We start from the raw sequence: 27,261 nt of genomic DNA on the forward strand, positions 1-27,261 counted from the left end.
TTATGGATGCTGGAAGAGGCCAGCACCACCGTGGAGTGAATGCATCTTCTGCATCTTTACCTTCCCTTGAGAAAGGGGAATATCTTGCTCTGATACCAATCCAAAAAAAAATAGTAAGAGGTTAAACCACATCTTTGGAGCCACACATGCCACAGCTCAGCCCCAGCACATGATGCATTTTGATCTATGTTCCATGTGTGTTTACCACATGAATGCAAAAGCTAGCCCAGGCTCCAGAAGGCTGACTGAGCTGGATGTCCATTATCTGCCAGGACTGACTCATTTCACCAGCTCCTATCTGGATTCATAGCTGTGGGCTATGTCTGTGGCAAAGCAATAGCGCTGTTGAATCAGAGAAGCCACCTGCAATTCTCTCTGAGCAACAAGCAGGAACTTGCGAAGTGGGATCACTCTCAAACAGTGCAGGCAGCATAAGACAGGGCAACCCTACCATGGCTTTAACATAAGCTCAGGGGTTGTAGTGCACTTGGGGCACCCACAAAAACAGGGAACTTGCAGACCTTTACGGCACTAGGAACCAGGAGAGGTCTAGCACTGCCACACTTGTGCACACTGCTTCCTCTCTGAATAGCACTGGAAAATCGGATAGTAATAGCTGCCCAGCTTTGCAAGGCATGCTTAGACCTGTGCTTTCCACATAAGCCCGACACTGCAGTGTGCCCCCTGTTCCACCTGACTGCAGTGAAGCACACTGGCAAGGATGCCGAGCCAGTCTGAGATGAGACATTCAAACCCCTCTTATTATTTTAGAAGTTAGGTATTGTGTGCAATGGTAATAAAGTTTATTACAGACATTTTTCACAGGGGAGGGGAATAGCCACAAAGACATATTTTAATGGAAAAATGAAAGCAGGCACACTTCAGATTCTTTTATTCCTCCACAATGTCCTTCCAGTTTTCATGTCAGAATGCTGTTACAATCTCACAGCACATCCTTTCAACTCTCTCCTCCCTCCATTAATAAGGCTCCTGCTGTGAGACACTCCATTAGGAGAAAAAGGAACCAGCAGGTGCTGAGATTAATAATATTTAATGTCAGTGGAACCCTTTGATCACGAATACTCTAAGATTCAGTAGATGCCTCCAAACCATGTCACTGACTATGTTAAAAGCAAATGCCATGGCTCCCATTATATCAAATGTCTCTTAAGGTGCCCCCTTCTCTTAATCAAGCCTTTCAGGTGCGCCACTGTCCTGGGACTAGTAGAACTGGTTCAAAAATGGCCCCTTATCTCTCTTTTACCCCACAGTCTAAGAATCTGACCTTCTCATTCTGCTTTAAAAGCTCTTTCTTTCCAGTTATTCTACCAAAACCAATACAGTGAGAATTGAATCAAACAAATCATGCTTCCAAATCTGCTCATTTTGTAGACTCACTGAAATGACGCTAATGCCAGGAAAGCAGGTTAGATGCCCAACCAAAGCCTGGACATGCTGTAGGAACCAAATTCTGCTCTGCCCACAACCTGTCCTGGCTTCTTTGACACCAATACGTGCTCATTTCCCAGAGCACAAGCAGGAGCACTGCGCAGGTGCCTTCCTTTCAAAAATGTGTCCTCACCGTGCCTACTTAATTGTGCTACCCAAAGAGAAACAGGGCAAAGCAAGGCCATTCTGACCTGCACAAGCTTCTTGCCTCTGGCACAGAAAGGGAGACAAACAGTCTGGTATTATACAAAAAATGTTTGCAGAACAGGAAAGTGCTGCTGTCACCATTCACAGATGAAGAAACTAGTCACAGAAGGACAAGCAACCTCCCCGACACCACTCTACAAGTCAGTCCAAAGACAGGAAAACAAGACAGGTCTTCAACCTTATGCGACTATGTTCAAATTGCTAGACCTGCTGCAGAAAGGATTCAAACATTCTCAAATCAGACTTTTCTGACTTATTGTGACAAAGCTTCAAAAACACCTTACAGTGCCTCCTAATCTATGACAAAAACGTGGCCCAAAGTCCATAATCAATGAGTCACTGCTGATAAATAAACCCACCTGTCTGAGACAAAGCAAAGCTTATCCATGGCAACACAAACTTTCTCTCAGAAGCAGTTCCAGGCATCCTCAGGACTAGAGATCAATTCCTTAATATTACACCCTGCACCCACCATCTGAAGCTTCAATTTACAATCATTATTCCTCCAGCACATTTCAGATCTGCTCAGTTTTAAAAACAGCCAGATGATCTGCATTTCACCATGCTGGTACCCTTACAGAACACAGAACATTCAGCTAAACTTTATCTATTTGCACGGTAGTCTCACAAAATGCATTAAAAATGTACCCAGAGCTTGGCTTCGCATTTCTTATCTCCCAGCAGGTATAATCCTTTCACCTGATACTCATTTTAAAAGAGATATATTCATTGACAAACACAAAACCAAAATGACCCAGCTCTTGCACAATCTTATTTTTACATTGCATTCCCCACAGAAAAATGTAACACCTCTATTTTGCCTGAGAATACAGCCTTGTTCTGCAAGGAATCTGGAAGAGAGAAAACACAGGATACTTTTTTCTTCTCTTTTTTTTTTTAAGTAATGTAACTTACCTGGAGTGCTTTGGTTACTGAACTGAAAATCTGTTTTTCTCCTCAACCGTTTCCCTTCTACCAAAATTTGCCACCTACACTTTATATCATGTCCTTCCAAAGGTGTGTGGAATCTGAGTGATCATCCAAAAATGTTCACCTCTTCTTTATTTAATCTGTCTCATTCTCGCCCTTCTTCTGCTTTTCTATTCCTGTGCTCTTAAACAAGTCCCAACAAAGGTGTGTCGTGGTTTCCTGCCTCACCCTACCCTTCCAATTATCTGACACTCACTGGAAAAAAAGATCTGCCTCCAGGAATCAAACTTTATTGAAAGCAAAAATGCTCCTATTTGCTCAGGTAGATTAACTATTTAGATGCCAGACAGACAAAGGTGTGAAGGCTTATGTCAGGGAAAATGAACTGTTACAGCAGTGCTTTCTGATACATGATCTGATATCTGTTTTGGCATTTTCTTAGAGACAGTTGCACAGCACCTGCTGATGTCTCTGCGAAGCTGGCTGCAAGCTAAGCGTATTTTCTGCTTGCAATACAAGGGGCTAAACTCCCAGCTAGTGCAGACTGGCTAAAAACCACTCAAGTCAGTGGTCTGAACTGCCTTGCCAACCCCATAGATATTTATGCTCTATTCAGAAGGCAGCACTATTAATAAATAAAAATACACCTAACTGAGTAAGGAACAAAATTTTTTCCATGTATACCACCTACAGACTTCTCACTGAATAGGAACTGGAGTAGAAAAGCAGCCATGGAAGCTCAAAGCAAAACTCCATCTAGCTCACGACCCTGTCTTCCACTATGGCCCATTTTAACAGACCTGGGAAGACTATGTGAACAGGACAAGCATATGCAGATATTTTCCTGGGATACACTGGACACTTCCTAAGTCAAAAGCAGCAGCATTGCAATCATTCCTTGATGGATATTTTCCATTAATTTGTCCAATTAGTTTTGAATCTGTACAACATTTTAGTATGTACAGTGTCCTACAGCAAAGATTTTTACAGCTTAACTATACTGTGTAAAGATTTTTCCTCCTACTGAACATGACAATGTCATTTGGTGCCCTATGCTTATTTATAAGAATCAGAATTCACCTTGGCTTCTCTCACCCTACACAGATTTTGACAGATTCGTACCACTGAATGGGACAGAACTTGATGCTTCATGCGTATTTTTGCACAGACCTTCTGAGGGATTGTAGCTGCGTACTGTCAAGATCGCACTCTGTTCTTTTAAGTTCCGTACTGGAAATTTCCAAAGGTGTGTAGGGACATGGCTGCTACACAGCACTACACTGCCACTCCAAAGGCTATGCCCCGTGTTTGTTGGTAGGGATCAAGACTTCTTCAGAATTCATCAATGCATCTCCTAAATCCCAGAACTTGTATTTATATTTATCTTTAGTCAGACAGATATTTATGAAGCATAATTTCCTCCCTGCATGGAGGAAGCATCCATGACTCTGCCTTCTGAACACTAATCAAAGGACATTTAGTTGTCTAAACAAGCTGCATGTAGTAATTAAGTCATTAAGAGGTGTAGAGCTCAGCTTGGGACCTGGCTAAACTGCACTTGGCTTAAGCCTTGACCAAAAGGATAAAAGTGGCTTTAGCTTTTTGAACTTCACGCTCTTTGAACATGACACATTACTGTCCCTCTTATTATCAACTGCACTTTAAACCTGCACTTCGGTCATCTCATTTTACATCTGCTTCCAGCACAATCCAGACATACACTGGCTGCTCACAGACAGAAGTTGTTCAAGAAAAGACAGCACTGAATGCACTGGGCTATTCTACCTCTGTAAGACCCACCAGTATGAGAGAGACTCACCAGAATGGCACACAGACTTCACTGGAGCAAGAGATGGGATCTCACATTTTAAGATAATGTCCTCAGGACTGGATAAATTTTCTCCCTCCCTTACCTTTGTCTACCAGTTTTCTTTATATATGTATAAACAAAAGGTAGCCATCACAATTTTGATAAAATAAGAAAATTACAATATTTCAATCCCTGCAATGTTGTCAGTGACAAAGATACTGGTTTAAAGTTTCTTGAGAACAAAGTGTTCGTGTAGCGTTTCTTCATGAGTCATTTTGCCAATTTCTTACTGGAAAGAAAAAGAAGGTGGTGGTGGGGTATGACATAGAGGTGCCTTAAAAGAAAACTGAAAATAAATCACATCTTGAGAACCACTGACTCTGCATTTAAAAGAGGAAATTTAGGTGAAGATGAAGTTGAGGATGCTGCCTGATGAAACACATTGATTAGTTCACTCAGGTTCCTAATGGGCAAGTGTCAACATCAAGGACATAATTTAGAGAGGTCCTGAGTGGTCCTGCTTCACCTTTTAGTGAAGTCAGGGATTGCCCCAGGTATTCAGAGCCACTGAAAGTCAGGTGTCTAGCTGGCACAGTGCAGTGAACTGCATCAGACCTAGCTTCAGGTTGTCAGCTGCCACTTCTGCAATAGCAGTGGCAGTGGACTCGTGGTTAGTTGGAGCAGGAGAGGCAGCTTGAGCTCCTCTTGGAGGTAACAATCGCCATCCTCCCATTCCCCCATCTGTCCAGCTCAATTTCGCTTGTAGAAAGTGAAGTCTGTAAATATGGAGTCACACTGCTGCTGGGTGTACCTGGGAATGTTCTACCAGATGCAGAATCTGCTGCTTTCCCTGTTACCAGCACAAGAAGAAGCTGCACAGACTTTGAGCTTTCAATCAATGCCTCAGTCTGGCAGCTATAGAGATCAAATCATAGTTGAAGACAGCACCATTTTCTCTGGTGAAAGATGTTCCAAAAGTTTACAGCAGCTGGTGCTGGCACTGAAAAAGTTGAGAAGATGAGGCAGAACTCTACACTGCACATTCGCTGCACCTGGAAGGGGGCTGTGCTACAGCACATCTGAATCACTTCTCACTCTCCAGGGGAGCCTAAAGATAAAGAGTCTCAAATCTGAACCAGCTGGTTTTGTCATGGCCATCCTCTAGCAGCTTAAGGTGTGTTCACGGCTTAGAAATAGCCAAGTGATGATAACTTATTATCTTCAACTTCAAAGGGAGCTGTGGAGCACAGGATAAGGTGTACATTGGTCTGATAATTCTGTCCCGATTGACACATAAATTACATGGCTAGTGAATCAGCCAAGAAGCTGATTGGAATACTGCAGGCCCACACAAGGATGGTTCGCACAGGGAAGAAGAAACCACACCTATTTCTGGGTAGCAACTGCAGTTCCCTCTATGCCTTGGTTTTACAGAATGGAGCAGGGAGCTACTGAACCAACCAGAGCCTCCTGAGTCACTCCCTTGACTCAATGCCCTGAGTCCATGGTTTGCACATCAATTGAGAAACTCACTGTGAGTAACCTCAGGCATGAATAAAAGCCTTGTGGGGAACTGATCATTGCTTTTGGGGTGCCGGGAGGTGAGTAAGGTCAGGATGCAAAAAAACATTGCTAACTCAATCTCCCAGGTCCCAAGAGATTTCAGTGATCAAGAGAAGACGTCTTGGCTGATTGTACTGATTAATATAAAAGCTGTACAGCTAAGGACTGCCTTTCCTCTCTCCTTCTGGCTTTATATAGCATTTCACGCAACAGGAGGCCTGCTACAGCTTCTAAGGTTTATCACAGTGCAAATAATAAATAGCAATAATTATAATAAAGCTATATATGCATATGGAGCATTATAAAACACTGATCCTTAACAGTGCAGGACAAACTGAATTGTACTGGTCCAGAGAGGAGGGCCGGGGCTGTTCCAGTGGAGGACAGAGACTGGGAGGAGGTGACTGAAGACTTGGGCTTGCTGCTTTTACTATTACCATGTAGACAGGAGGAGTGGGACTCTTCAGCAGCTATAGAGAGCTGTCTACCTCTGCTCAGAGACAAGCTTGTACAGACACTAGGACCCTGATGCCATCTTGGTGCTCTGCAATACAACTGCCTAAAAGTTACTAGCAAGTAGCCCTGTCCAAGGGCTGGGGATGGACATGTGCATTGTCTTACGTGTCTGCGACTGCTCCTGAGAGTGTAAGCTTTGGTGACAGACAGATCCACACAAAACACACCTGTGACCTCTTAAAGTCCCCCTGTCCTCCATGCAGCTTTTTATGTGCATTGATGCTTGGGCACATTTTACATCTTGGTACAGGTCAGGCTGTACAGCAGGAGTTGGCTGGCAGAGCCAGGAGTTATCACCCACATCAGACTCACATCTAATGGCATCAAGGCTGGGATGTTAACAGACCTGTTTGCAAAGGTGACCTGCTGTCGTCTGTCCCCCTCTCTCCTCTCTCTCTCTCTCCCTCTCCCTCTCCCCCCTGCTCTCTTCCCTCACCCATGGCAATTAGGGAGCTACCCCGCTGTCCAGCAAACCACAGCATCTGCCAGGGAACACAGCTGTGAAGCAGATGGTCCTGATCACTGCTGCTCTGAGGGGTATCGCTGTGAGTTTAAACTAAGTACCTTTCATCCGTAAGACTCCTCTCCTTCCCAGCGCTGGCATGATGAATAATCCCTTTCACTTCGTCCTCTACGTAAGAGTTGCTTGCAACACATACTGCATACAGCGGCAGAGCTATGAGCTGGACTGAGTCTCTTGTTTGATGCCGCCAGTTACTCACAATCAGCCCACTGCCCAATCTGCTTGGTCAAAGACAAAGAAAACCAGTCCTTGAGTATTTTATTTAAGAGAATGCAAAGTTTGATTCACAGGATCAAATAATTTCCTATCCCCTACCTTTTAGAAAACTACTGACTGTTTGCAAGCCCACCTGTGAACCCATAAAACAGTTTTAGCACCAGTGTCTTTTAGCCAAAAAATATGCATCAGAAAATGCATTATTTGCTAACCTCACACATCAAATGTTTCAGTCAGCCAGACAGCAAAGGGACACAACCAATGCCAGATGACCTGGCTGCAGTGCTGCCAATATAAATAATGGAGAAAAGTCAAAGCAAACTGTTTACAAAGAACTGGCACATGCAAAAAAAGCCTTTCTGGCAGCCCCAAAGAAAACAAGATTTGATTTGTGAATTGCTCACTAGCCATATCCATGGTCGAAATTCCAAGCAATTAGTATTTCATATAAACAATTCAACCAGGTTCTACCTGCTGCCAGTCCAAAGCCTGCAAGTTCAAGCATCATTACAAAAAGCAACACAGGGAGAACTGCAGTGCAACAGTGCATACAGGACAAAAGCTGGAGATAACACTTATCTTGGAGATCTGCCTCAGAAAATGACGTGTGTTGGCAAATAAGCCTGATTTCTGTCTGCCATCTTGACAGAAAATTCAAAACACACATTGGCAAAAATATCCTGATGGAAAATCTCTGCTGGGCTCAACTACAGCTTGCAGCAACTCACCTTCTATACAGAGAGAGGAATTCTCATTAGCAGGACAGGAAATTCATGGGAGGGTGACTGAAGGGTCTCTCAGAGCAGTTTTCTTCTGCTCTCCCCTTCTCCAGCTCTATACATTCCTGCCCTGCAAGTCCTTTTCCTTGCTACGTTTCAAAGGGTCATTTTTGAATCAAGGATTATTTCACAGCCCAGAGAGGATTTTCAGGAGACTTTAGGAACAGAAGTGCCACTGATGCTCTGTTACTCAGGTGAGTTTGGACATAGTGCAAGAACATCTCCTGAAAGTACCTGGGCACAGAGAATGAAATTAAACACACGATTGTGCATAAAGCCCATAGCTCATACCCAGCCCAAGGAACATGGCCAAGCGCTGGGAATCCCTGCAGGGGCAGTAAGTAAAGAAAGCACAAGAACTGTTGCTGCAGGGACAGCTGAACTGCAACTGAGTCTATATTGTTTGTGGTACATCTTCTGTACCCCATCCCCAAGCTCTCTAGCTATATCTATATTGTCAAGATCTAACTTTGCTTTCATAATAATTTCCTCATTATCCACATTGTTTACACACAAGCTTGTGCTAAGATAGAGCATTAGTCCGAGCTCCACAGCAGCTTGGGGGCAGGCCCAGAGCATCAGCAGTGGCCAACACTCCTTTGCTCAGGCAAAAGTCCAGACTGATCTAGCATGCACAGTTAAATATAAGCAGGTATCACTAGTTTTCACATATCCCAAAAGGCCTAGCAGCCATCTTTAGAAGGTTTTCTAACCAATAAGCAAGGGATTTTTCAGTGTATCTTCTCCAGAACTTGGCTTGCCCTAAATGCTGTGTTGATACAATGAACTCAAACTACTGGTTTCCTAGACCAAGACAAAACCAAGTACGTGGAGGGAAAGTCAATGACTTGTGGCAGGTTTATACCCACTCTTGAGGTGGTGCTTGCAGTGTACATAGACCCTCTGTGGCCCTACCAGGTGCAAGAGAAAAAGGGAGCTTCCTGAAAGACTCATGTCAATAAAGTGTAGAGTGCCATGTGCAGCTTCTCAGACAGCAGAGCTCCTGATTCTGGACAGGGGATCCCCAGCACCAGAAGCAAGCACAATGAGCACATCTTCTAACAAATTTATCAATGATATAGCTTTGCCGGTCACCAAGAGAATGTGCTTCAAATATCAGGGATTCTGATTTAGCACAGAAGCAAGTGATCAGCCAGGGAAAAAAAGAATTGACGCGTAAGAAGATTTTAAATGTGTATTTAATATGTTAATTTTTCTGGTTTATAACCGGACAATTTGGAGCCCATTGTGGATGAAGTACGTTTCACCCATCAACGACAGGTTTTCTGAGGAACCTGTGGTAAGTAAAATAAGCATATTGTCAAATTATTTTAGTCTACAATGGAGGGATGTTCCCCTCCCTTTAAAAATCTTTAGAAGTCTCCAAGTTGAAAAAGGCTGGAAACTACTGCATCAGATCAGAGAAAACATGTTAAAAGCACAGAACATGCAGCACAATAATGTACTATGTATGGTTTGATCCCTTCTGCAGGGATCTTCCCTAGCACGTGGAAATTACCTAGCAATTTTGGATTCAGGGTAGAAAGCAAATGATGATTCAAACTCAGTCTACTTTATTAACACAGATCTTTACTGTGCCCCATCTATATGGCATGCCAGTCTGCCACTTTAGGAAACATAAAAGCATTAAAAAAAAAAAGCCAGATCAAGTTTTTGAGCTTTTCAGTTTTTATGTTTGCAGACAACAGGCTTTTTGCAGTTCCTGGATGGCATGTCTGCATTTGTTGGCGTGTCTGTGCACATGTGTGTGTTGATCACGAAACTGTCTCTGTTGTAAGTTTCAATTAGAAAACAAAAGGACATTGAATATAATGGGCCAAACCTGGTTTTGTTCTCCAGCAACATTATTGCAGATTTTGTGTGGCTTAAAGAGGGATGGTTTTTCCTCAAGAGCATACGGCAGTTAGGAAAAGGGGAAAAGACAGATCCAGAACCAGGATAATATCTGCATTGTTTACAACAGAGGAGATAAATGATGGCGCAAAATCATTAGCTCACTGAAAATTGTTTACATTGTTTACAACAGAGGAAATAAATGATGGTGCAAAATCATTAGCTCACTGAAAATTCTCCATCAATTTTGTTTTTCACACCACTTTTATAGAAAAGTTTACAAGAAATAATTATTTTTGTTTCCAACAGAGTTTGAAAATGACAAAAAGTGAAAAACTTCTTTTTGTTCCTTTCCTCTTTTTTTCCAGGTCAGTACCAGGAATCATTGGGAATACAGGCTTTCCCAAAGTAAACGGTTTTAAAAAAATAAATTCAAAGCTTTTTTGAACATTTTTCAACATTTCTTTTTGATTTTTATAATTTAAAATGAAAATCCCTCCCACTAAGAATTAAACAAAGAAAACCATGCATTTCTTCAAAAAATGCTTGTTTAAATAGATCCCATTTCTGAACCCTCTTTGCTAACTTTTTCAAGCTCCAGTCTGGTTCTAGGCAGAACTTGAAGAAGTCACTGCTAAATGATGCTGGTACAATCTAAACCCAGAAATTATCAGATAAGCATAAGACAGCTGATTTTCCAGATCTGAACGGTGGTGACACTTGGACATTGTTCCCACATAACATTTTTCTGGGATCACTCTTTATAGTAAAGGGGGTGTGAAAGCACAAAGCTTTTCTATTCATATTACCACTCCTTTAACAGGCAAATAAAAACATTTTAAAAACATGCATTTCATGTACAATCATGAGGCTTAATTTTTCACTCAGTTCTGCCAGGTTTACATAGCTGAGATTCAAGAGTAGTAACTCATCTGAGTTTCTATCTTCGTATTTGAACTCTCCTGAGATCAAATGATGTAGCAGATACTGTCTGGTGCTACATTAATACTGACGGGGTAAGAGTCTCCCCTTAGTTTGAAATCCGTGCCAAACTGAAATCAAGGCATTTCGATTTTTTGTGGAGAAGCAAGAGAAGGCCAACCCAGTGGTGAATATATTCACCTGGAGTATGCAAACACCTGTATAGTGATTTAAACCTGTGATTTTCACTTTGTGCTCTCTAACCCTGTGATCAGACAGTCTGTCCTGGTCTGAAGGGGCTTTCAGAAAATGTTTTCTTTAAAATAATACGGTTTCTAGGGGAATTGTCAAGTTGAGGTAAGCAACGTTTCTGACGGGAAAAAAACTGGTTTTGTACAAACATGTTAGAACAGCTGTGTTCTGTATACCCTGGGAAGTTTTGACTATACCCCAGGCCCACGCATGATGAAGACTGAGGCCATTCAGCAAATTTCTTGAGTCAGACTTCGAATGGAAGACTACCGAACTCTACAAAATTTCTGTTCCAGAAATGGTCCCTGTCAACTTATACAGCAACATGATCCTTCTCTTTCTTCGCTAGGAAGGTAATTCCTGTGATTAGGTTCTCAAGCATTTCAGGGTGGTGCTCACTTTTCACTGCCAAAGTAAACAACAGAGTGAAAAGTCCCTGCTGGGCTACTAAGGCGTTCCCTCTAAGGGAACATGCTCTATTGTGAGCCCTGTTTATTGCCACTGATCATTAGGGATTTATCATGGATTGGCATTTATTGCAATAAAGATTGGTGTTATTATCAGGGATGGGCATTTCAGCTTACATCAGCTTTTTGTTCTCCTGGGTGCTTCACAACCATAAATCAGTTTCCAAACATGCTTATCTCATTGCAAAAGAGTTTTAAATCAAGAGACTGGTTTCCATTAGTGCAAAGCTGGATTGTGCTTGTTTCTGTTGCATTTATTTAGATCTGGATTAACACCATGCACTATAAAGGCACAAACTGGATCTTATTTTGGTTCTGAAGGCGACATCATACCACTTGCTATAACTGCTTGTGACAAGAAGGCATGTGAAACTGTTTTTATTCCTATTTCTACTTCTATTTGCTGAACTGGTCCTCAGAAAGGCTTGAACCCTTCTTCCTGGCTGCTGTCATCCTGCACCTGCTTTTCCCGGGGCACACAGCCTCACTTTCCATGTGCAGGCTTGCAAAGCCCCAATTTAAATGGCACTCCTTTATTAGAAGATACATTCCAGAGGCATAAAATATTATTATCCAATATACATGGCTAGAAGCCTGCTGATCTCCTGCAGGACTGCAAGCACAAGATGGGACATGAGACTCTTGGTAAAATCGCTCTCCAGAACGCACCTCATGGGGCAGCTGGAAGCTTCGTACATGTTCTCAGCACTGAGGTTGGAGACTGCCTTGGAGACCCTTCTCTCTCACACTATAAAAATTACTGAAGTAAAGAATGAGTTAATCTCATTGAGAGCTAGTAACACTTCTTCAGAGTTGTCTCTGGAAACATTCTCCTACATTACCGAAATTATGCCTCCATCACTTTTTTCTCTCTTCCCTTCTTCAAGAACTGCTAAGTATCCTCTTCAAGACAGAGATATGAACTGTTCTCTTTCTACTCCTTTCACAAATTTTCCTCGTCTTCTCTTTTTAGCAAGGAGCTATGGAAATTTATTAATTCCTAAGTTTTGTGGTCATAGGAGGGAAGGTGTTATTTCAATTCATGTGACTGGCAGCAGAGTTGTGTGAACTGTTGTATCGAAGTTTTTCAAATTTAATACCTTTTCCTGGTCTATTCACTTAAACTGTGTCTTGAGCTACTCTTTATTTACAAAATGGAACTGCTCATTTAACTTACAGTGCATTGTTTCTACTCCTTGATTTAATACCTGAAGCTTTAATTTACAAGTGCTAAGATTTTTAGCTTTCCTGACTATTTTTTCAAAAAAAAAGATCACCATCCTTACTCAGTTCTGTTGGAAGGACATTCACTCCCTTGAGGCAAGCAAAGGCACCATCAGATCTATACTGAGGGGGTAAGTTGTGCATAACACCTGTTTTGATTAGCATTTATTCATGATAGAAGTAATATTCGTTTATCCAGAAATGTCAGCTATTACGCTGGTTACAGTATCAATTTAAATGTGAGTTTTGTAGACTACTATGCACACGTTTTTTACCCCCCCCACCTCAAATCTCTTCAGCTCAGTAAATACTGATAAAATGAAGAATTGGATTATTGCAAATAAGAAGTATGTAGTCTATAGCACCAATAAAAAGCTGAGTCCAAAATAAAAGATTGATAGAACAGTTCTAAAGTCTTTTTTTTTTTTTTTAAATGCTGTTTTCGGTAAGCAAAGAGGCTATAAAGTCCAAAGCTGTTATATTCTGTACTGCACACAGGGCCTATAGCAAGGATGCAGGAAGAATATGTGAGAGGGTAAGAAAAATACTTCATTTTTACTGCACCTTGAATAAAAAGAGAACTCTGACCGCAGTTCTTTAAAGTGATACAACCCAGAAGCTCATATCCCAATTTCAATACTGCATCCACAGAAGCTTTGATCTACAGATCTGAAAGCGGGGCAAATGCTTTTGTCCTCAACAGAGGGATGGGAGGCTCACAGTTGAAGACATCAAATTAGGCTGTGATGGATTTGGTCACAGGTTCTAAATAACTTGCGTACCAGTACAGTATCTTTCTCCTCCTAATTATGTGTCTTTAATCAATATGATGAAAATCTTAAGCCATTTCAAATTCATCAACCAATTTCTTAGGAAATGGAGTAAGGTGGATGGACTGAATGATTACATGTCAGACTTTCAATCCTTCAACAAAGACAATGATAGATGCACTGTATAGAACAATCAAAGTCAACAGGTTTTAAAATATCTGTCATGAGTAATAAGAGCTACAAATGCCATAGGACGGCATGATAAGCAACCCTTGACTCCACAAGAACACATCAAAAACAGGCATTAAAGGAATTATACTGTTCAGCAGATCTGAAGCTGAGTCAGTCTTCTAAGACCTCTTTCAATAGGGAAGTTATAGGTGTCTTTGTCTAGAACATACTTTTATCTTGACTTTCAAGGTGAACAGGTTGTTTACAAAAAAAACACCTTTATATCAGGTTTGCAGAAAGCATAGTTGTCTTTCTTTGTTCAGCCTGGTCATTGAAAAGTAAATTTGGAGAGAGTAAAGTGTCTACAGTGTGCTGCCTGCTCCACGGTGGTGTGGTGGTGTACAGGTGGTTATCCTGCAGGTAATACAGATCTTCGCTCTGTTCATGAGGCAGCTGGCCAGACTGAAATTCGGATCCAACTTTGTTCCACATTGGGATTTTTTTTTCAGATCCTGTCAAAAGGTACAAGGTCTATCTTTCTCAAATTCTGTTATTATATATGGATTTTTATAAATACTCATTATTTATCTTTTCCACTGTGCCTTTCATCTGTATCTTGTTGTGTTGAAATTAATTATAGCATTTGTGGACTTCCTTCCATTTTGATATGCCAGCACTTCAGTAATCTTGATCAAGTTTCACATCTACATCGGACACCCTGGCACAGAATTCCTGACCACACAACGTTCCCACAGAGACAGAACAACAGACCAGACCCACAGGGAACAGTCAGAACATAGACTCAACACTTCTTTTCAGAAACCATTTGGAAAAAACAGATACAAGGATTAAAATAAGCCAGTCCCCGCACATTCTTTTTTGCCTTGATTTGAGTTAATTATGAACAGACATACACAAAAGCTGGAAACTGTGACTGGAGTTAGAGAGTAGTTAGAGACACACCATTTATCAATAGTTAGAATAAAAGTAAATATTTGAGCAATATTATAGAAGTCAAAAGTCATAGCTGGCAGCTCATTAACAAGTGTTTTTCAATCTGTTTTATGATCACTCACTGTTCTTTAATCTAGAACATCTTTTCGTTTGCAGCTTTCTTCTTATGTGGGTTAAAAGCAGTATGCAGCACCATTCATGGTTACTTTCTTTATGCTCCCATTCCCTCACACTTCTCCAAGTTTCTCACTTTTCATTACAGATTATGCTTCTGCAAGCAAATCTCTAGCCAGACACACCTTTGCCATACAAAACCACAAGTGATATGCTAATTCCAATTAAAAACTGTTTGTGGAAGGATAAACAAAGAGAAGATTTGTGACCCAGAAGAGAACAGAACAGATCAGTGTGGGTGTGTAGCCCTTTGATACTATTTATTTCTGCTTCATAAGAACACAGAGGTACAATGCAGTCTGTGGAATATCTACCCACATTTATTGGTGTAGTAGTAGTAAAAATAGTGATAAAAATAATAATTTCTATAGAAATCGTGCAGCTCTTTTATGCATGACAGTCTTTCTTACACTTTGTTCATGCACAGTTAGAACCCAGATGTCCCAAGTTGTTGCATCTATCACAATTCATCTAACTGATCTGTAACTCATTGTTATAATCAAAATTACAATGTTAAGGTGACAACTGTAGGGCCAGCTATCCAATATGCCAGAACTGATTGGGAAGTTTTTATTTTCAGCAGGACTCATATTTCTATGGAGCTAGGCAGGAATGCTTCTTCATTTTAACTGCTGACTTCTTTCACACATTTCTTCTGAAGGTTACAAGGAAAAGATGATCCTAAGCTGGCTGGGGTCACACTGCCTTGCACAATGGGGTTTCTCCTGGAATGGCTCACCATTTTTGCAAAAGGTGAGTATTACAATTTCAGTTGCAATGAATAAAACAACAAAGATATAAACAAGCAATATTCAGAGAAAGATAATGAGCAGTTAATGGCTCTACCGGGAAAGCCTCTACATAATCTGGCTTCTAGGCTCAGAGTTACTCTTTTACTCCTTGCTCTCCGCAAAAATGGTCATTGGTGATTCTATCACTCCTTCACATAATGTTGCCTGCAAGAGGATCTCATTTTACAAACCAGCTTTTCTCCAGTGCCAAGAAGGTATCTAAAAACAAAAGTAAAAGGAGAAATGGTGGCATGATGGCAGGTACACTGCACTCCAGCTGCGCAGCTGGTAGGGCAGAACCCTGGGGAAAAAGGAAGCTTTCATTTTCAATGTCTTGCTTATACCAGGGTTTGAACACTGACTTCAGACCAGCAGATTATTTTTTTAAATGGTTCCGAGTAAGACATTTGCAAGTGAACACTCAAAACTTGGATCCAAGCTATATAAGTTGCCTCTGCTTCCAGTTTCTGGCAGTTTTTCTGACTTGGCTCTGAACATTCTGACTGTGCCCATCTCTATTTTCATGTCTCTGCTTGAAAAATCCTGTTTCTTATCCAAAGCACAAAAGTATTGCCTTTCCCAAAAGCCAGGTCTGTTGTGTGTACTTCTTCTCAGCAAGATGACTGGCTGGAAACTTAGTTGTTATTCAAACTTCATTTCACAGCGGTTCAGATTCTCATTAATTTGCTTCCATCAGAAGTTCAGCTTGTGAGATCCGTGATAACACACAGCCTTCTCTTATTAAAATAAAGGCATCCTGGGCTCATCCTCACTCTCTATGTTATGTATTTCAGATGTTCCTGCTGGGATGGATCTTTCTGGGTATATTTATTGTTATCACAGGGTTGCCAGATGCGTGTTGTGGTGGCTGCCTTCCTTTCCCAGTGCCTGCAAAGAAACTGCTCTTATAACATCCATGATTAAAGTTGTCAGTTGAAGGCTTTGTAATCACAACACCTAAAGATGTTTTTAGTTTCCAGCATAAATGAAAGAGTTCAGAATAAAATATTTATACCCCACCCCCAAATATTAAAAATCTGAACTAAGAAAATTGTTCTGTTAGGTACGATGGCAAGATAAAAATAATGGATAAAACACAGTATAGGTGGTGATCGAAGTGAAGAACCCTCACTAGCAAGTGTGCATATTTTTTGGACTTCGGTACATTGAGTTCACCGAATCCAGTTTTTTGGAAAGATGAGGTACCGACAGGGAGCCCGGTAAGAACACTGATCCACTGCTCCCCCTTCTGACAGAATAACATTTGCCTAAGCCTATAAAGAAGAACTCTGTGAGTCTTTATGTGTTTATTTTGATGTATATGTGTAATTTTAAGCACGTAAATTTATACAACCATAGAAAATAAGGCTGAAAAGGCCTTCAGTTAGGTATGTTGTCCATCTCTCTGTCCCAAGACCCAGCTCCACCTTAACTACTCTTGATAGATTTTTCTTTAAAAGACTTTTAGAAATTTCTATGAGGTTTCAGAGCCTCCTGAGGTGATCTGGTCCATATCTCACCATCTAACTTGCTGTTAGAAAATGTCTTGAAGTTCCAAAACAAGTATCTCCTGCTTCAGCTGAGGATCAATTCCTCTCTTCCATTCTCAGTGTAATTTATCTCCTTTCTTGCCACCATCTTTTATGTATTTGAATGTCATATATGCCATTAGGGTTTTCAGCAGCAGACTAAGTTTTTCCTCTTCCTGCAGCTTTCCTCAGACACTGAGTTTCCTAGACCTCTGATCACTGAGAACTACCACTAGCCTTCATGGGGACTACCCACATGCTTAAAGCTACATGCATATTTAAGTACTGTGCTGAACTGGGGACTTTATTCCTAGCATTGCCCAAGGCTGTCAAAAACATGCTGGTCTAGTTTAATTGCATGACACTTCAGTTAATTACTGTTTTGATAATAACAATCTGGCAATTTTGCAAATGTCTTTAAACTTGTAACTGCAGGTAAAAACTACCATATTTTGCTGGTGAAGGACAACCCGTGCCAAATTGTTGTGAACCTCATCTACCTGACCAGCAGGCAGTGTTTAACTTACAGTTTCATAAGGTATTTCCTTAACAGTACATGCATGAACAGCGTGTATTGGAAACTAGTGTTCTTAATATGTCTAGAAGCAAATTCCTTTGCCAATAAACAGCCATGTCCGATACCTAATGCTTACTGAGACATTGATACACACATATATCCCCATCCTCATCAATAAAGAAGTTCGATCCCCTACATTTGAGTACACAAAATGTGGCAGACAGAATAGCATCTGTGGTAGCTAATGCACGCCAAGCGTATGCAATCAACCAAAACATAAAGAAATCAACAAGCCAATACATGCACATAAAATATTATAATGAAAACTTAGGAACACAGAGACCAAGTGGGAAGAAGATGGAATGGAAACAGAGACTAAGCAATTGTCAGAGTCAAAAGCAATCAGCTCACAGGAGGGAGGGCAGTGAACTATGGTTGGGTTGGTGTTAAAGGGTCTATTAGAATTACATGCTGCTGCTTCTGTTTGGTTTACTTTACTGTAGCTATCTGCAGTGTCAGTGGAACCCTTAAGCTTTTCCTAAAACAAATGCACAGTGTCTGCACAACTGAACAACAAAAAACTAGTGAAAAAAGACCAGCATCTAGAAGCAATACAAGTAAGCGTACAATAAAAAATCGGGATGTACAGCTCCCAACATATAAACAACTTAGCAATAAACAAACATATGATCAAATACAAGCAAATTGTTTGTTAGGTACTTGTGTGCATGTGAAATATTCACAGAACATTTCTGTGTCAAGTATTCAGGAACTGTTAGGGACAACTGTGAACAGTATTTTAAAGAATTAGAAAGAATATATTAAGAGTGTCCATTCAATGCATTTTTTAATACTTTACTAGGATCTGCATTTTTAAAACACAGTCAACATTAATTTGTGGAATATATTCTAAAGATGCTCTGATTTGAACACATACCCTTCATGAAAGAGCTTCTTGATTTGGTGACCACCTCTTGGAATTCCTCCGCCTATGATGATGAACATCAACTCACAGTTTAATCACTTACAGCATCAGTTCGAACATGGCTGCATCTGTGGGGCATAAATGTAAACGGAATCTTAGACTGCAGTTGCATTCATTCTAGTAATGGCTTTAATAGGCCAAAACGCTGAAGAAGGCTGAATCTCTCACTTACCTGCTTCCCACAGAGAAAGCACTTGAGAAGCATTTAATCTTATCCCATTTTTCCTACCTTTCTTCTACCCAAATTATGCAGATGAAAGAAATTCTTGCAAATTAATTAAATGAAATTAGTTGATATAAAATCATCAATTCCCATGAAATCAGCTAAGCTAAATATGAAATTGGCCCATGTGGTTTTGCTGTTTCAAAAATAAGTGTAGCAATAATTAATAGCAGCAATAGAGTTTATCATGGTGACTTCAGGGTGTGGGGTTTGATCCTCCACATTTTGGATGATAAATCATTGCAACTTCTCCACCGTATATGTAAGGATGGTTCTTGCACATAGGTTTGCTTAGAAAAGGAAGAGTAAATATTTTTGTGTAAGATGAAATGAGCCACATCCTTACTATTCTTCCTCAATGGTATTGCTCCTATGCTCCTGGTGACACACCCAAGTCTTAAAAGTGCATCACAGAATGACTTCACCACTCTGGCCTGCTTCTGAAATTTGGCAATATGCATGGCCATCTATCTTTGGTGGACTCAGGTTCATGATAAAAAGAAAACGTATGAATTCCTTAGCTTCTTGAGGTCCTCTCAACTCCTCCACTGCCTGGTGGACTCTCCAGAGAGCTCTACCTCAGGTTGGTTGTCTGGTATCAAAATTAGACTCCAGGCTTGACTGTTAAAAATCCATACTACATCTGGAAAAATGAGACTGGCAGAACTGAGGGACATTGCCTGTAGCACTGAGCAGAAAGGGCAGCATCTTCATTTGCGTTTTTCCCAGCAGTGCTATGCAGTGACTTTGATGTTGCAGGCCAGCATCGACTTCAGCATCTCACCAGTGTTGGCTTTGGAGACATATTTGTACTTCTCACCTGCAAGATGTACCTATGGTGTAACTGAGAAGCTGCAGATCGGTGAGGAGAGCTTTTTATTTGTTCTAAGTGGAACCCGAAACTCCTTGAGAGGGCAACAGCAAAACACCAAGATCTTCCAGGAACAGGTACTGGCACAAACATTCTGTCTGGAGAAGAGATCCTCCTCTTTGCCATTTCCAACCTCTGCCTATTGTCCTTCTTTTTTTTTTTTTAAACCCATCTTTAGAAAATCAGCAGTTACAGCTAGGTACACTAACTGCTAATGCAAAGTAGTAGTAGTTCCTGCATTATAGCGATCTTTGTGAGAAAGCATGTCTCTTTAGGTTTGAGAGAATAGCTTAGGACAAGGAAGTGTTAGGACAAGAGGTAGTTTAACGGCTTCTAGGCTTGATTTTAGAAAGTGAGAATCCTGCTTTAAGGAAAAAAATTCTGACCCAGAATTCCTCGCTGAAATGGAAGAGAACGATGTCACCAAACAAAATGAACTGCATGGAGTAGATGATTATATTCTTGATTACTCTTTGTGCCCATGTATCAGACATGATTAAGTAGGGTGCACCCATACGCGCACTGTTGATCTTAGACAAATGAATCCCACATAGGGCTTCCCATCCAGACATCAATGTGGACAGTTTTAAGGTTAGTCATGCCCGGTTTCACAGACTCAAGAAGAGGCAGGGTATATGCTAGCTAAAATTCCAGTGAGATCTATCTGCTGATCTAACTCCTGTGCAGTCTTTCAAGAGAAAACTTGTCAATGCATACCCATGTCTTGAGTTACCACCAAGCATTTGACAATGATGAAATAGCTTATTCTGGCATATGTTACCCATAAAAAACTTGTAATTAACTCAAGGGAAAAATGCACTAAACTTTAAAACATCAAAAACAGAATAACTCTTCTTTCAGCTGTGATTATACTGGGAGATTTCCAGTTGCAGGAGTGTTACTTGAAATGGTATGGCATGGTTGTCATCAGAGAGGTTGATGACTGTCATGGTTTAACCCCAGCCGGCAGCTAACAGCACACAGTTCCTCACTCACTCCCCCCCCGGTGGGATGGGGGAGAGAATCGGAAGGGAGAAAACTCGTGGGTTGAGATAAAGACAGTTTAATAGGGAAAGCCAAAGCCACACACACAAGCAAAGCAAAACAATTCATTCACTCCTTCCCATCGGCAGGCAGGTGTTCAGCCATCTCCAGGAAAGCCGGGCTCCATCACGCATAACAGTTACTTGGGAAAACAAATGCCATCGCTCCAAACATCCCTCCCTTCCTCCTTCTTCCCCCAGCTTTATATGCTGAGCATGACGTCGTATGGTATGGAATATCCCTTTGGCCAGTTGGGGTCAGCTGTCCTGGCTGTGTCCCCTCCCAGCTTCTTGTGCACCCCCAGCCTACTCGCTGGTGGGGTGGGGTGAGAGCAGAAGAGGCCTTGACTCTATGTAAGCACTGCTTAGCAATAATGAAAACATCTCTGTATTATCAACACTGTTTTCATCACAAATCCAAAACATAGCCCCATACTAGCTTCTATGAAGAAAATTAACTCTATCCTAACCAAAACCAGCACAATGACAAAGAGAGCTTGTTCAGTGACTGTCAATATGTGTGATGGAGGTCACTGATACCAGGACACAATGTCAAAGCTACGTGGGCTACTGATGGGAAAACGTCCCCAGTTAAATGGGTAGCACTTGCTAACCTGTTCACCAAAGAATTTTCTTTCTTCCCTTAGCATCAGTTCAACATTCCAGGACTCCATTTAAGACAAATGTTAAGACAAAACACAGTTTCCTTAATGTGTTGAGAGGGAGAATAGTTGCCTTCTCGCACATTAAACACAGTGTGAAACACTTATGCTAATGCAGTCAGCTGCAATTCCAGTATCACAGCACCACATGAAATCATACCATTAGCTCACTCCATATGCCATACTTCTACTAACTTCCATCAGCATAGCATAGTTCTGCTTCCCTTCAGTTCAGTAGGAACTTTCTCAATGACTTCTAATGTCACAAGGGCTAAGCTGCCCTTCCGCAGTAAGGCAACACGACAACAGTAAAAATAAGAGTAAGAATAATCACTTCAACCCATTGAAAATATTACACACTCATCAGTAAAGCTCCTTCTGTATGCCTATGTAGAGAAAGAGACTCAAAATACAGTTATTTCTGATATGAATGTGAACAGAAAATTTGCACTGAAATTACTTTGGAAATAATTGGAACAAAAGCTATACAGTTTACAAACACTGAAATATTCATTTTGAAATGAGTCATAACTGGCACAAACAGTATACTTTACTCAAGAAACTAGGAGAAGTCAAAAAGCTTCACTTCCACATTTTACTTGCTAAAGAAAATGGCACAGAAGGTATTCTTGTTTTCTTCCCTATAGCTGAGTATTTTGTGAGGAGGGGTGATAAGCAAGTATTTATTGAGTTCCCATTGTCTGTGAGTACCTTAAGTCTTCTGACTTTTAAAGAATTTGCTTCAACCTTTATATTAAAAAGTGAGAGTTTCATATCTGTTCACAATTCTTGGTGAATTGCCTGCCTCACAATCCTGAGGCAGCTGTCCTTAGACATATGATGTTTTTGCACAAATAATATACAGACATATCTCCCATACCACAACAATTATGCACACTTAAGATGTTATGTAAGTTACTAACTGTATGACCAGGAAAACCGGAGAGAGCTTTAAGCCAGCTCTCATGAAGGTATTAACCTGTGAGCCTGGTTTGCAATATAAGCGTGGTCAGTGCCTGACAACATTGCCACATTGAAATCTCAGCCCTCTAGATGTGACTTTATTGTCAGCAGTATCCAAGATGGAAGACTCCCATGAACACCACATTCGTATTTCATCCTTAGGAAAAGACCTCTAAATTTTTACTTTATAAGGCTTTCTCTAGCCTCAGGTAAATGACCTAATTTGTTTCTTAATAACAGGAAGGAAGTGTATTTTTAAATCCTGCTTGCTGCAGTTTGGTAGGGAAGGAGGTGTGCTCCGTAGAATGGTCATTTGTTCTAAAACAAAGCAATAACCAGTGATGCTACTGAAGTGATGATAGACACTACTCACTCATGTCTACACCGAGAGCAAAAGCGAAACCCCCAGGAATCCAGGAAGAAGGTAAGGTGTGGATTTCCATCTGTGCTTACCTGCTCACTGGATGACTTGTTTGCTACCCCAGTTTAATCCACTGGGCCCACCCAAGGCCTACAGACTATGGGTAACTGCCCTCAAACTAGCTCATCTGCAGCTAGCTCATCTGTCCACTTTTTCAGCTTCATCAATTTCAGTAGCATGAATAAATGCGAGCAACCTAAGAGTTACATGCGCACAGCATGAAATGAACTTTTGTATTAAGTATGTGAGAAAATGAAACGACTCTTCAAGCTCCACTACAATCCAAATACCTTTAACACAAAAATATGCTCAGACCATCACAGATGACAAAAGCTGTACCAGGGACTAGTTTGGGCAAGGGCTTAGATTTAAAAGGCTTGAATTTTCTTGAAATAATGATCAATCAGTTCTCCAGCAAAGACAAGAACGCTGAAGGTCTGTTATTGTTTCCTTGGCCTGGTACAGTCTCATAAACACTTCAAACTGTAATTTTTGGCATGACTATGTCAGAGAAAATCCCTCAAGCAGACACAAAAACAAGAGACAGTCTTATGCCATTTCCTTTTATTAGCACCGTGCCTCACCCACTTGGTTATTCGCACATGCAGCAGCGAGAACTAGGAAGCCCATCTCAGCTGGCTATTACATTATCTTTTATAATGGCAACTTGCAGTGCCTCTCAGCTACAATAAATCATCAGTTTTCCTTTTCAAGACAGGTACCTTGAAAATTGAAGTAAAAAATAAGGGATAGACTAAGCAAGCCCCAGATGCAAAGCAGAAAAGGCAACAAAATTTTACTTTTGCTTTAGCTTCATGCTGATATCATTCTAGCGACTTCACTGAAATTACTGGATATTTGCACCATTATGAGAGCAGAATCTATCTCCCAAGGACAGATTTTGTTGTGGCAAACTGGTTTTACTCCAGGAGTCTGGTCTATAAAGCCCTTCCCTTGATATATTTACATGGCTATAAGCAAGTCAGAACATTTTTCTGAGGAGTGAATTGCAGCCAGCAAAAACACAGCCCTAGGCCCATGCTGAAGTGGGTAGGATTTTAAAAATTTCTGCAGCAGTTAGTGGTTAGGCACATAAAAACACTCCACCTTCCTGCCTCAGGCAAGAGAGAATATGCAGACAGTGCAGAGTGTACTTCATGCGTCAGGATACATCATTTGGCTTTAAACAAGATCAACAGATTTCAGAAAAATGAGATAAGGGGGTAATGCGTATGTGCCTTATGACTTAGTATGTTGACTAGCATCTCAGTTACTCATTGGAAATGTTTAGGGGCAAAAGGCCTGGCCGTTGTGCCCAGCAAGCTGTTAAATGGAAGTTTTGTGCCGCTCCTGGCACTCTGGAAGAGAAGAACCCATAAAGGTCAAACTGGAGTCTCTAAATCCAAAGTCAGTATCCTTTACTATTGCTCTCCACTTTGGCTTTGGTACTACAGATGATGCCTATCGGGGAATATAACATGTTTGTGTCCTGTCAGTGCTGATGTGTGAGCCCTAGTGGTCTTCTGGTAATATACGATTAATGAAAGAGACGATACATAGAGAATATCTTTCAATTGTGTAGACAAACTGGTGTAAACGGAAAAAAAAAATCCACTCACTAAAATGTCATCACAGAAACACCAAAGAAAATAAAACCAGGAAGCACATTTTCCTTCTGGTTCTTTGGGGAAACAAGTTTCTCTGAAGGGAAGCAATATGTTTGGCAAATAGAGCTCAATAATTTTATTACCCAGTGCACAGTTTCCTATGCATTTTTTTCTTTTATTTTGCTTACTCCAAACTCTTCTGATCACAAAAGGAATAAAAAAAAAATCAAACAATACTATTAGAGTGCTTAATAAAGACTGTACTGCAATGAACTTGCTAGCTGTGTGCACATACTGGCGAGCTTAACTGAACAGTATGAGAAACGCTCTACAGTGTGCCATAAACATGCCAGTATCAATAACACATGGATAATCTCTTTTCTTCAAGGGAAACAGATGCGCACCTTTTCAGAGGAAGGTTTTAGTCTGACTCCTGTTTGCCATCATTAAGTTGCGGGTAAAATAATATCCATCACTATTGGGTTTCTGCAATAAAAGTAGTGGACAGTCAGTGGATAGTGACCGATGACACTCTAGTTCCCAGCTCTGTCAGGGGCCTCCTGCCAGATCTTGGACAAGCCATGTTTCTGCAGTACTACGTGTGAACACCAAGTAAACCAATAGGTAAATGTGGTAAACACAGCTAAACACTTAATACCAGCCTGAAACAGGATCTATCCCTAGAGTGATTACCCATCAGTGAATACTGATGATAATATTTCCTTTTCTCTACTCTATGTGTAGTACATTAAACTCATAAAACCAACGTGTGGAACTGTCTTCCTATATTCAGAGTCTCAAGCAGACTGTAATGCTCACTTGGGGTGGGGTTCGTGGGCGTTGCTTTAGTAAAGTAGCAATGATAATGCACAGGATGACTTTTTCATGTGTTATGTTCTTGTAAAATCTTACTGGAATCTCAGCTGGCAAATGATCTAAAATCTCAAACTTTCTGTTGTTCTTGTGCAACTCAACTGTTAACATGTCTGTACAACAGAGCATGAGTAATTTAAAGCAGGGACCATTCCTGAGACAGAAGGAAATATGTTGAGATGGAGACACGCCATCTCAAAGCTCCAGCATATTCGAGATCCAACCCACTTGATAAATTTGCAGCAGAAGTTCTATTAGCACTTTTACTGTTGCACTCAGGAGTCCATTTTTAACATATTAAAAAAATAAAATATTTATGACATTAAATTAGCTGCAGGTATTAAAAAAAATAACAAAAAAAGGGACAGGTTTAAAAAATGCCTCCAAACTGCCTCAACAGTTGAGGTATAGGTATCGTGCAAGTTTTTTCACTAGATGCTTATAAAAGATCGTACAATTTAGTCACATAATCTAACTTCCCACATTTGCTACTGAGAATATTATTTCTAAATCAATTTCACCCATAGACAGTCAACTCCTATACAAGGAGTAATCTAAAGGCCCCAAGTTCTCAGATTTCCCAAAGTGATTTGTTCTAGATGGGCTTTGAATGCTTAGATACTTTTTACTGTAGGAGAGAAAAAGGTTGCTATTATTCCTGTGAAATTGTATTTGAAGTGAGTGAATCTATGTACACTCATGGTCAAAAGCATAGCAACTGCTAACGCATTATCATATCAACACTCACTGCTTACTCACCTCTCAGTGCAGGCATGTATCTTGTCTCAATACAGATGGGAGTTACACAAGGCGAAGAGAAAATTGAGCATCCTCATCTGTGGTTGCGAGGAGGAACCAGGCAGGAAATTAATGCATTTCTGCTACACAAATTAAGGACATGATCTAGTGAGAGCGTGCAGGTGCATATATTCCATGTGCAACACTCAGCACAGCTGTGTGAGGCCTCAATGCAAAGTATGGAGCAGTTTGGCTGTGGACAGCGCTGGAGGAACCACTGATACATCATCTACACGCATGGGCTGGAAGCTATCGCCGTTATGACTTCCGCAGCTTGCTTCCTCAGTCCTGACAGTTATATTGGAAAAACATTTTGTACAAATCAGTTTTGAGAAACATAAATCCACGTGGGGAAACCAGGTCTGCAGCATGGAAGGGAAGTTTGCTGATAAAGATATGAAAATCACACCTGCTTCAACAGCGCCTTTGAGCGTCAGGGCACTCTCTAATCCTGCTCTAAACTGCATGACTGCAACTACAGCTGGGGCTGCTCCTTGTCACAATCACAATCTACCTGCCTCTTTTTCCAGTCAAATTTCTTCATTTTCACTTCTTTCTCCTTCCCTCACAACCAAGACAGCGCTGCTCAGATTGCACTTCTCCTGCTGTGTTCCTTGAGTACAGTTTTTCCCCTTCTGTGAGGAGACAGTGCCTGAGGTAGAGGTGATGGGTGGCTTGAGGTGGAGAGTTGTGGTTCCTTGGCTGTGCTGAAAGGCCGGGCCTGGGCCTGCCCTGCCATCACGGTGGGGAATGCCCTAAGTTGAGGCTGGAGCCCCCCCTCCCTGGTGCAGGATGGCACCCAGCCTTGAGTAAGAGCCCAGCCATGGGGTGGCACGCCCACGCAGGGACACAGCATGGCCTTGCATGCCCAGCTGCAACAGAATTGTGTACGAGGCTCCCAGGGATGCCCCGCAGTGGGGGCTCCACAAGCCCTGCTCTGCCCGGCGCCTTTGCGGCGGCGGTGTCCAGCACAGCATTTACCGCCCGACCGACCGCAGGAACAAGCTTCGCGCGCCCGCCCGCACCACAGCCCCACACCGCCTTCCACTGCGCGCAGGCGCACCGCAGCCTGCGCCGGCTAGGCACGACGGCGCGCGCGCGCGCAGGCGCACTGCCAACACCCCACTGGCCCCGCCCTTTTCCCCCGGAAGCGGGAGATTGAAGCGCTGAGGCCGGTGAGGTGCCGGCGGTGGCGGGG

At 41.5% G+C, this 27,261-nt stretch overlaps 1 protein-coding gene across 1 annotated transcript in view; it reads right to left on the reverse strand.

The window, feature by feature from the left end:
* The window catches only part of COL17A1 (collagen type XVII alpha 1 chain), a 58,959-nt gene extending 40,306 nt beyond the window's left edge, over window positions 1–18,653 (reverse strand). Inside the window, exon 1 of the mRNA XM_075154988.1 lies at window positions 18,555–18,653. Coding sequence (XP_075011089.1) covers window positions 18,555–18,561 — 7 coding nt within the window. The 5' untranslated portion in view covers window positions 18,562–18,653. The remainder of the gene's footprint in view (window positions 1–18,554) is intronic.
* Between the last annotated feature and the right edge of the window lie 8,608 nt (window positions 18,654–27,261).

The sequence above is a fragment of the Calonectris borealis genome, chromosome 7 (assembly GCF_964195595.1).
Source record: "Calonectris borealis chromosome 7, bCalBor7.hap1.2, whole genome shotgun sequence".
NCBI classification, from domain to species: Eukaryota; Metazoa; Chordata; class Aves; order Procellariiformes; family Procellariidae; genus Calonectris; species Calonectris borealis.